At 44.0% G+C, this 12,121-nt stretch overlaps 1 protein-coding gene across 2 annotated transcripts in view; it reads right to left on the bottom strand.

Annotated features, from left to right (window-relative positions):
• Positions 1–11,697, bottom strand: part of PTPRR (protein tyrosine phosphatase receptor type R) — a 101,594-nt gene extending 89,897 nt beyond the window's left edge. The window contains exon 1 of one of the 2 annotated variants that reach the window (XM_033162438.1): positions 11,522–11,697. In XM_033162438.1, the coding sequence (XP_033018329.1) occupies positions 11,522–11,582 (61 nt within the window). In that variant the 5' untranslated portion in view covers positions 11,583–11,697. Of the gene's footprint in view, positions 1–2,548; positions 2,630–11,521 lie in introns of those variants that run through there. The other variant, XM_033162439.1, reaches the window with a different exon arrangement.
• Positions 11,698–12,121: the final 424 nt, after the last annotated feature.

Here is a 12,121-nt window from a genome sequence, read left to right as displayed (position 1 = left end):
ACGAAAGCTCATACCAAGAACAAAGTTGGTCTCTAAGGTGCTACTGGAAGGAATTTTTTCTTTTATTTTGTTTTGACTATGGCAGACCAACACGGCTACCTGCCTGTAACTGAAAAAGATTTATCTTTCTTAAGGCAGGTTCTGTCTCTTATCGCCACTGTCCCTTTCCTGGTTTCTTTTCTCAATCTAGATCTGACCTACCATTCAGACCTCTGTTTCATGTATTTTTTATGCCCTCATTCCTACACACACACACACACACACACACACACACACACTAGCTATCAATAAAATCCATTGGATGCTCTGTATAGGTTTTGAATTGACCCGACATCCCACTCGCCACCTCTTCACAGCAGATGGTGCTTCCTACCGAGAGAACAGGCTGCCTCGTCTATCCTCCTATTCAATGCACTTAACAACGAAGACTACTACTAATAAATCAGGACTGCAAGTTTTAATCAGATTAATCAACTGGACCATTAATTGACAGTTGGAGGCAAATCTAACGAGTGAGAACTCGTGACAGAGTTGTTAATCTTTCGGTGGCTATTTTTGTCCTAGTGTCCTACTGCAATAAGGAAGAAAAAATATGATGCCATCTCCTCCTAATAAGGAGTGCTAACTTTTGTTTCTGAACTACAGGTTCCCATGCCCTTCCTTCAACAGTGGAAAAAAAGGTAGCTGGTGGGGCTGCTGAGAGGGGCTGCTTTCCTCTCCCACCTTTCAAACACCGTTCAACACCAAGAGGAGGAAGAGGGCAACTTATAGCTCCTTCTATAAGTAAGAAGCTTGGCAGGTGCAGGCATGGCAGCGGAGCCATTTCAGTGCTCCTGCAGCTGTGTCCGCACCATGCCAGGCTCACTGCTGCCTTTCCCCTCCCTCCAAAATTGGCCACAATTTTATAGGAGCGTACAGTTTCCATGTTAAACAAACACTTGAAAAACATGAACTTGTGGCCAGCTTCCTTATTGCTGTCTTTGTGCAGAGTGTGTTCCAGTGTTTATCTTACACGTGGTATGAGGCTAAGCATGTTTACTCAGAAGAAAGTCTGACTGAGTTCAACTGACCATGCTTATTAGCCAGTTTGCATAAGATTGTGTCTGTAGTTTCCTACACGCCCTGCAAGGAACATCACTGTTGTTACCACTGAACAGGCTTAGAGGACTGATGCTCCAAACTCTCCCAGTCATGGTTCAGATCCAGATTCCCCATCTTTCAAGCCTTCTTTCAAATCCCTAGATCACACTGATTCTCATGAAGACAACCAAATTGCTACCATATTTAAGTGAATCTAATGCACCATTGAATCTAATGCACACCTCAATTTTCAAAACCTTGAAACCAAAAAAGTATTTGCTGGCGCCATCAAATCTAATGTGTACCCTAATTTTTGTGATATAATTTGGCCAAAAAAGATGTGTGTTACATCTGAGTAAATACAGTACACCTTGCCCCAACTTCAGCTGTACTCAACCCCACCACATAACTTGTATTCTTAAACTCTACACAGAAAGTGCGCGTGCATCCAGCTTTGCACTATTATGGCCTTGGGTTTGGAAATTCATAGATTTCAACCGACTTCAAAGAAGAGATTCTGTGCTTCATGGTGATGTTGCTCTCTGTATTCCTTAAGCACCCCATGTACCTGTTTAACCATTCCAGCTACCATTTTTATTCCTACAAGTATGTGTGCACTGATGATAATCATTATCATATCACCTATTCCACATGTGGGCAAGCTTTGGGCCTCTAGATGTTGCTAAACTACAGTTCTCATCATCCCTGGCCATTTTCCATGTTTGTCAGGGGTGGTGGTAATGGGAGTTATAGTTCAGCAATCAAAAAGTTCAAAAGTCCTGCTCACCTGGCATACTCCTATGGTTTAAAACAGGGGCTGGAAACCTGTGACCCTCCACATGTTGCTAGACTGCAACTCCCATAATCCCTGAGCATTTTTTACCATGCCTGCTGGGAGCTGGAGTCCATCAGCATTCAGAGGGCTACATGTTTTCCACCCCTGGTTAAAAAGAGACACGGATAGAAGTAGTCATTTGTTTACAGTGTTTTTATTCAGTCTCAAGGAGATCAGGGAGCCTAAGCAATCAATGAAATCAACAGTCATCAATAGCAAAATATACTGAGCAAATTAAAAGCATTGAAAACAGAAGTCGTTCTTAAAAACCACAGAAACCCAGAGCCAGGAAGGGTAAAAAAAACCCCAACTATTATAATAATCACTATTAATCCTAAATAAATACAAATACATCTTCAGTTGGTGCCAAAAATATAACAAACCTGGTGCCACTTGGAGGACTGAATTCTAAAGCCTACTTGAGTTACTTCTGCTTGCAATATTTTGCTGATAGTTGAAGGCAGAGGAAGCAGTGCGAGTATAAAGAGTGTGTTCTCCCCATCTCAAACCCCATAAGTAAACACACATATCTGATTCCATGGACAACTCTACTAAAAACTGCTTAGACAAATAGCTTGCTTTAATTATATCCCCTTTCCCAATTAAACAAACCAAAGCATAGAACATATTTACCCAAAGGATGCTTTCAAATGATGCTCAATGTCCAACTGAATACAGAGCCATCTGGAGCTAGCATCCCTAGCATCTGTAATATCTGCTTAACAAATCCATCTCAAATGACCAGGAGGTCACATGCCAGTTGCAACAGACGCATTGCCTCCATCCCCCCCCCCAATCCATTGCATCCACAGCAAAGCTCTTCCTTGATTTTGCACATTTTAACATGCATTTAAAATATACTTTGTGAAATAATAAAATACTGCTCGGTACACTTTTAAGCAAAAATCTGACAGGCTAGAAGTCACTGAGAACAAAATCACCCATATGTGTTTAACTCATGACCAAGACAGCATTTTAGGGCTCAAAACCAAAAAGGGCTTATTTGAGCTTCTGACTATAGAGATGCATTTCACGATCAACTTTTAAGTGAAGTGGAAATCTGATATTGTGGGCAATTGGATTTCTGTGGTACAGTCATGTGAATTAAGAGTTGATGGATTGGTCCCTAATGCATTCACAATCCTGACTCACTCATACACAGAATATTGATTCATTTAATGTTGCGCAAAACTTGGACATTTTCCAGAAGGTGCCTTTTTTCATCGTCCCTGAGCTTCCATTGAACAGAATGGATAATCTTACTTTACAAGGAATGAATTTGGGATGGTTTTCATGCATCCAAGGCTGTGTTCATGTGTTAGATATTCCGGAGGGTCTGCCTTCTGTATTAACCACACTTGTTTTTGAATATAAATTTATTTTTTGCTTGTCCTTCACACGGCATTAAGTAAAATCACATGAAGCTAGCTGAAGTACCATTTACTCCTATATGTACCATCCCATTAGGAATGTACAAAACTGCCTTATACTGATTCAGACCATTGGTCCATCTACTTGAGTGTTGTCCACACTGACTGGCAGCAGCTTTCTCAGGTTTCATGTACAATGGGAAGAAATATCAAGAAATATCCCAGTTCATTACTCTTCTCAGTTGACAGATAAGGAGTTGCTTAGGATCATATGTGGAACCCAGGCCTCCTCGATCTCAGTCTCCAATCTCTGTCTGCTGGATTACAGTGGTACTGACAGGCTATGGCATGAAGACACATAAAGCTAGCACCTTGCTGATGCTAATCAGGTCTGGGTTTGGGTCAGTGGCCTGATACGCAACTGCTGAGGAACCTTGAGTTTCACAACAGAACAAAGGCAGGATAGAAATGTCAGGAAATCAATCAATGTGACTTGCACCATGCAGTGCTCATTTGATTGCTTTGCCATGTGCATAAAGGCAGATTTCAACGTGCCACTGCATTGGTTTCCAACAGGGGTATGGTGGCAGCATAATAAAATATAGGTATGCTTTGAAATTATTATTATTATTATTATTATTATTATTATTATTATTATGCAACCACTCCACCACATTTCTAAAGTGAGATTGAGTGCACTCAGCTCATATATTTCATATATTACCATACAAGTCCTGAATTGGTCAGAATCTTCTCTACCAATATTCTTCCATCCTACAGATTTGAAGATATTTTTCAGTGTAATAAACCCCCCCCCCACACACACACCTCTCAATGCAGAACCACCAAGCTATTTCACATGCACACACCCTAACTAGCTTCTTCTGAAACAAAACAAAAAATAGCTTTGTAATATGTCTGCTGAGCTTTCACATAGAAAGAAAGATAATTGTCTACATCCTCCTAGCATAGATTACATCCTAATAAAATTTCAGCAGGGAACCTTCTGCAGCAGAACAAATTTAAGGGATAATGGCTGGAAAGTGTTTAAATTAATTAATGCCGTGAAGCAGAATTCTAAACACGTTTCAAAGCAGAGTCGGCTACATTCATTCTAAATATTCTTTTCATATGCATAGTAGACTTGCGATGTACATAGCAGCACAATTCCTCCTTCCCCCTAAAATAATTCTGTACTTGGAAATTGCATTGGCATAGAATGTAGCTGGATCACACCGAGCACTCCACTTCCGTGGTGACAAGCTCTTCTCTCAAGATAATACATTTTGTTATTCTCTGCTTCAGTTTAGGCAGAGTTCCTGGAGCATGGCATGTAGGCAATATGAAGATCAGCCTTCCCCAAGCAGGCGCCCTCCAAGCATTGTTGGACTACAACTCCCATCAGGCCACAGCCAGCATGGCCAACAGTTGAGGATGGTGGGAGCTGGAGTCCTGCAACATCTGGAAGGCACCAGGATGATAAAGAGTGATTAAGAAGGTGCATTTTTTTACGGCTTCTCATGCAGCTCAGGGATGGTGAACCTGTGCCTCACAAAACACCTTTATGTTTCTGGACTCCTGTCATTTCTGATTACGTTCGCTGGGGCCAATAGGAGTTGGAATCCAATAACATTTGGAGAACCACAGATTCCCTATCCCTGCTTTAGTTAAACCAGAAAGGGTCAGCAGAGCACATGATCTACTACGTGGGCGACTCCCTGGTACTCAATGGGGTAACTGTGGCCCTGAAGGACCAGGTGTGCAGTCTGGCAGTCATTTTAGACTCATTGCTGTCCATGGAGGCACAGGTCAATTCTGTGTCTACCAGCTCCATCTGGTATGCTGAGACCCTGCCTGCCCACAGACACTCTCTCCAGAGTGGTGCATGCTCTAGTTAGCTCCAGCTTGGACTACTGCAATGCACTCTGCATGGGGCTACTTTTGAAGGTGACTTGAAAACTACAACTACTGTAGTCTAGAATGCGGCAGATAGACTGATGATGGGGAGCGGCCACCGAGACCACATAACACCGGTCCAAAAGAATCTTCACTGGCTCCCAGTACGTTTCTGAGCACAATTAAAAGTGTTGGTGTTGACCTTTAAAGCCCTAAACGGCCTTGGCCCAGTATACCTGAAGGAGCATCTCCACCCCCATCGTTCTGCCTGGACATTGAGGTCCAGCTCTGAGGGCCTTCTGGTGGTTCCCTCACTGTGAGAAGTGAAGTTACAGGGAACCAGACAGAGGGCCTTCTCAATAGTGGCACCCTCCCTGCGGAATGCCCTCATCAGATGTCAAGGAGATAAAGAACTACACAACTTTTAGAAGACATCTGAAGGCAGCCCTGTATCAGGAAGCTTTTAATATTCGACGATTTACCATGTTTTTATACGTACTGTAAGCTGCCCAGAGTGGCTGGGGAAACCCAGGCAGATGAGCAGGGTATAAATAATAAAATTATTATTTTTATTAAAAGGTCACAGATTCAATCCATTCATTTCCTGGTAATGCTTGAAAGACTGCTTTCTGAAAGCCAGAATAGCAACTTTCAGTCAGTACCAAACACCCTGAGCCAGATGAACCACTGGCCTGAATCCATATAAGGTGGTTTCCTATGTTCCAAACCTATCTGAGCCTACTTGGGTTTTCAGATCTTCAGCGGACACCTTTCTCTGTCCTGTCACCCTCACCACACATTTGGCAAGGGTATGAGAGAGGGCCTTGTCGAAGGCTGCTCTCAGATTCTGAAACTCCCTTCCATGGGAGTCCAGGCTGGCCCCCTCTCTGATTTTCTTTCACCAGCAAGCAATGACTTTTTTTGTTTAGAAGAGTCTTTGGCCATTAACTGGCTGTTATGACAAGATCCTTTAATAGGGGGTGTTGTACATTTTCTTCTCCTCTTGTGTTTTTGGATGCTTTTAACTTGTTTTGATTCAGTGCTGGTTTTACTATGCTAACATTTGTGTGTTTTTTAATATTCATAACTGATCTATGCATGTTCTTAGCAGCATCTGTTTTTTATTCTTGTTGTGATCTGCCTTGGGTCTTGCACCGATTAAAATATAGGATATAAAATAAAGCAAAATAAAATAAATCGTTGTTGGCTACTGCTGTGCTGAAACCTGTCCGTCCCGTTCCCCCCAATTTCTCAAAAATTATCTTCACCTGCAAAAGAGCCTTCTGTTTTTCTACCTCAGTTGCAGGTTGGGTGAAGTATTGAGCTTGCTTTATTCCTGTGAGGTCATTGTGGGTAGTGTGGGTGTTTTTCCATTCCCATGAAACATTTCTTCAGGGCTCTGCAGCCTACAGAGTTGCCTGTGCTTCCTGTTCTGAGGAGGAAAATAACTCACGGGAGGAGTTCTCATGATGTATTCCCCTGGGTTTTGATTGAAGCATGGGAAGTAGGGAGGGTGGTTCCTGAGCCCCTAAGATCGGTTAACTCACTGGTTTTGTTTTTAAGGGAAGTGCTTCCTTTATTTAATTCTGTGCTGATTTCTATAAAAGCAAACCAACTAAACAACAACAACAACAACAACAACAATGCACAGCTGTCAGGCACATGGTAGGCAGGGTCCTTGAACTTATGAAAAGCTTAAGCTCATAGAGTTTTCAGGTAGCATGGCCATCTGAGGAAAGGCCATAGCCCAGTCAGTGGCAGATAATCTGCTTCTCATGCAGAAGGTCCCAGGTTCAATCCCTGTCTGAAACTCTGGAGAACTGCTGTCAGTCAGTGTCGACAATACTGAGCCAGATGGACCAACAGCCTGGCTCCATATAAGGCAGCTTCCTCTGTTCCAGGTGCGCAGAACACTGGATTTGTAGAATGAAAGGACACTCACAAGCATCCTTTGGCCATGCCAGAGGTAAGGTATATCCTGAATTCCACCAATGAGACATTTACAGAAATTTGTGGTAGAATGGCTGGAAAATTCAGGATAATTTGTCGGCATAGCATTATTGTTGAGAGCTTTAATGTGACCTGATATATACCGGTATATATTTAGAGGCTTACAGAAAGTTCTTCTGAGTCAATCATCTCCTAGTGATGGAGACCAAGTTCTGATGCTGAACAAAACTACCCAAAACCTTCCCCAAATGTCCAGGATCCAGTAAGGGACAGGGACAGATCTGCCCTATAGATGTGATCCACTGGCTGCAATCCAGCGGTTACACAGTTTATGCCAATTTATTTTAATGAGCTGAATTGCACTCATAGCCTTTAAATAAATATTCTAATGTAAATAAATAAATAAATAAAGAAAGAAAGAAAGAAAGATGTTTGGCACAGTACTTGATATATCTACCAGTTTTAGATATCATTACTGCCTTCCTTAAGATGTCTCCTAAAAACTGTGTTATTCAGACATGCCGTTACAATGTGAATTTCTTTTTACCAACTAGTATTTATTTATATATTTTACTGGTGCTTTTACCAACCTTACTGCGATTTTGTATGCTGTAAATCACCTTGCTGCCTTTTACTGAACGTGTGGCCTATAGATATTTTAATAAAACAAACAAACAAAAAACCTATGTGGCATTATTTTTATTAAGCTGTAGACATTGTCAATGCAAGCCTCTCACTTACATAGGACATCCTCCACACCCAGTCAATGGGATAAGATGCTGGAAAGACACCGTACAGCCTATATGCTTTTTAAGTCTGCTTAACTTTTTGGTGGGCGGCGTTGTGGCTGGGCCTTGGGCCTCGCAGTGATCCAGCTGGGGGTGGAGATCAGTGTGGGAGCGGAACCCTGCCAGCCAATCAATGCTGGAGGGAGGCGTGGCCAAAGGAGATTTAAATCACGGCACAGCTGGGGGCCATCCTCTTGTGCCAAAGCACAGTCACTTTGTTTCGATCAGCTTTCTTCTACTGTTGTTGCAATAAACCAAACTATATGGTTCTTGGATCTCTCCCAAACAACAACAACAACAACAACAACAACAGGAATCAAACTTCTGGCCAATGGCATCCTGCCATTTAATGTGTTGCTTATTGTTAACACCACACTGAAAAAGTCTCCACTTGCACCACAGAATAGGAGCCATACTGAGAACCAGAGATGTTTCAGCCACATCTCACAGAGAGGATATAATGAGAGACTCACAGCCGCACTAAGTGCAATGCAGTTGATGGCTATAGATGGAAACCACCATGTATAATTCATAACTGTAGACTGTGATTAGATGAATTTCACAATCTTGTTGGCCAGATTCCTTTTTTGCTGTATGGAAGAGATCCAGGAATCATAGTTAGATGTATCACAAGAACAATATGAATAGTGGATTGTGATCCTAAACCCATTTACTTGTAGCTTACTCCAGCTAGATGTGCTTAAGATCGTGCCCAATAAGCCAAGACTTCATTCTTAAGAATATTGATTCATGAAATAAGATTCAAATGAAATAAATAGGACTGGGTTTCCATTAGAGTGGGCTGCACAGATGCAATCCTAAGCAAATCGAATGGCTCTTCAATTGTTACGCTTACACACTCAAAGTACGTAGATGTGCTTGTCCATGAGGAGGTGTGACTGCCCATTAAAACACATCTCCATGCCCATGTATTCAGCAGACCACCAAAAAGGGCAACCTATCCACCTGATGTAAAGTTCCAGAAGGTGGGGAGAGTCTACAGCTGAACACACATAGGCTCTGCTTTCCTATAGTCCAGGCATGTCCACCTCCCAAGAGACTGTGATCTACTCCCACTAAAAAAAAAAAGTGGCAGTGATCTACCTACCCTGTTCTGGATTGAGCTTCAGGGGTCTTATTCTAAATATTAGCTTCCAATTTGATCTCCAAAGTAATTTTAGCCAACAAAATTTTATTTAAAAATAAAGGACAATAGTCAGCTAAGCTTTACTCAGAGTAGACCCACTGAAATTAATAGACTTAGCTTAGTCATATGCTGTCATTTCAATGGGTCTACTCCAAGTAAACTTTAGGTGACTACCATCCAAACACATGCAGACATGCAAGTTTAAAATGTCCCAGCCATGGCAGAAGATCAGTTGAGGGGCATAAAAGGGGCCTTTCTCTGTGGCCACACTTAAACTCTGGAAGTATTTGCCCTGTGAGGCTCAGTTGGTGCCTTCTCTTATGCCATAGGGCAAAAACCATTTCCTTTGGTGGGCTTTAGGTTTATCTGATTCACAAATTGTATTATCTGCTGCACCAGTCTCTGTTTCCACTATATTGTAGCTTTGAAATATTTTGCATTGTATAGTTGGTTTTAGGGTGCAACGTTGCGGACCCCAAGAGTACACCCCAGGGGCCAGAGGTTATTATGGAGAGGAAGATCCACCTGTGAAGATGGAGGTCCACAGGTGGAAGCCCTCCAGGGGCAAACCATCCATATGAATGTGCTCAGGGCCTTAACGGTTCTCACTGAACAGTCTTATAATATGTACTCAGATGTAAGTTTCACTGTTGTTCAGTGGAACTTACTCCCAGGTAAGTAAATACAGGGTTGCAGCCTCATAGCAGGGTTGCAGCCTCATCATCCAACACTAACTAGATACAATTAGAAATTATAAAATGTTGCATTAAACTAGCAGCAGTGAGAGAAGGTGCATCATTCCAGTATTAGACAGATGACTTAAAATTGCAATCCTAAAAGAGTTATTCCCAATGAATGCAACAGTATTTACTTCTGAAAAGGCATCTAAGAAAGTTGCATACTTAAACACCTGAGTTTTATGCAACAAAATGTGACCAGCTGGGGGTGGGATGCTCAACTCCAAATCAGTCTGAGCTTGTGATTAGTGAGGTATTGAGTCCGCAAGATTTTTCTTTCTTCGGTTTTTCCAAACAACCCCCTCACGCAAGTAACATCTCCCCACCACCACCACCAAACCGTAGCCATGTAAGACCACTCAGACAAACTGGGAGTGAAGCTCCTTAGCAGACGACATCCATTTTCATTGCAGGAAGAATTTAACAGCAATGTTTGCCGAAATGAGGTGATGCTGCGGTTCTATTAACAGAGAGTTATCTTTAAGTAATAGTCCCTCTGTTTAAAATGAAGACATTGCACTTTAAATGACGGGGATCAGCAGCCCAAGACGATTGTGATATTCTTTGAACCATCTTTCTCTTTCTGTGCAGAAATACAAGCATATAATAACTAGTCTAAAACCGATGGCCAAGATTGAAAAGGTGTTCACGGAGGGGGGCTGTAATGCTTTAATTGCAGCGTTTCTCCAAAGGCGGCAAAGCTTTTGCTAGGTAAGCAGAGAGAGGATTTATTATCTCCGCTGTAAGGCTATTGCACAAGAGACCGCTGTCGCAGCGGGATTTCACCTTTCCTAAAATGCTATTTCCACATCCCAGCACGCATTTAAAGCGCAGCCTCCATCATGCTACAATAATGACTTGTGCGATGCCCCCTGCAAACAAACAAACAAACAAAAAACGTGCACAGGCATAAACCTCTAGTCCTTCGATCTCTTGTTACCTGGAAGGGCAGCAGCTGAGCGTTTGCAATGCTGTGTTGTTTTGAATTACCGTATTTCTTATTAACAGAGCTCAGGACAGCGGGGACCGTATGATTGCAAGATGTAGAATTGTCTGGCCCGGTTCCCCGCTGCTTCGCATTTCTAGGTATTTCGGCTTATCGCTGACCCTGGTGCTGAAACCCGAAAACATGCACTGTACACAGACGGACAGAGGCGTCCACACCAGACAACACCGACAGAAAACAGCCCCACCCGCTCCCCCCAAAAATGCTCCTGCCTGGGCAGAAAACAGACACTTTTCCCGAACAAAAGAGGGATCTTCAGCTTTCGAGAGAAGCAGCTCCGGGCTGCTGGGGGAGATCTCGAGGCGAATCTAGCCCAGATTACGGCGGGGCTAAGACTCGTCGCCGGAGCTGCAAACCAGATGGTCTGCCTCTACTAAAGCGAACAAGCTATTGCTCCACATCCACCCTTTGGAACGCGCAAAAGCAAATGACCCACTAAAACGCGCAGATGAACAGCGGGGAGGATCCAATGCCTATTTGCTCGTTTTTCGGCCCCAAAACCCTTCCTGGGACGCCAATAAAGGATGGTGGCCCCGCATCCAAGGAGGGGGACCACCCAACAGGTGGTTTAATGGCCCCGATTCTCCCTCCCTCTCTCCCTCTCAACGTGCCCGGGCGCTCAGAGAGACCCCTTCCAACCCTCCTAGCCCAAGCCTCGGCTGCTCTGCACGCCATCCTAGCACGACCAGATTGGGTCCTATTGCGTGTTTACCTGCAGCCTGGAGCTGAAGCAAGAGGCACGCCACGGGCAGGCAGGCTGCTGTCGTCCACATGGTGCGCGCCTTCGGCTGGGAGAGCGACGGTCTCCGCCTCGCTCGCTCTGGCCGCGCTCGGGGTTTTGCTTCCCATCAGGTTTTCCTCCTTCCTGGTTAATGAGCACGCTGGGGGAAACGGCGCGTGCGCAGCTGCGGCGAGCCGAGCGACGGCCCTCTTCGGCAGCCCGAGCAGGCTGCCGGCGGAAGGGGCTGCCTGGAGGGGCACTTGGATGATGGCAGGCAGGCATCCAAGAGGACAGGCTCGGGGAGCTGGGAGGAGAGGGGGAGTCCCTAGGTCTGGAAAGGCAGTTGAGGACGGGGAAGAAGGAGCAATAGAAGTGCTTAGAGACCAGCTCTCTCAGTCAGCTGCCACAGCTGGTCAGAATTGGAAGGGACCACGAGGGTCATCTAGCCCAACCCCCTGCAACGTGAAGGGGTCTTATGGGACTCAAACCCACGACCTTGAGATTTAGAGCCTCATGCTTACCGACTGAGCTATTGCGCCACCTCTTATTTTCACCCATCCAGCCACCTTGCATACTGTGATAAACACACAG

This window comes from Lacerta agilis, chromosome 10 (assembly GCF_009819535.1).
Source record: "Lacerta agilis isolate rLacAgi1 chromosome 10, rLacAgi1.pri, whole genome shotgun sequence".
NCBI lineage: Eukaryota > Metazoa > Chordata > Lepidosauria > Squamata > Lacertidae > Lacerta > Lacerta agilis.
Note: the sequence above shows the minus strand (reverse complement) of the source record. Positions and strands in the feature narration are given on the sequence as shown.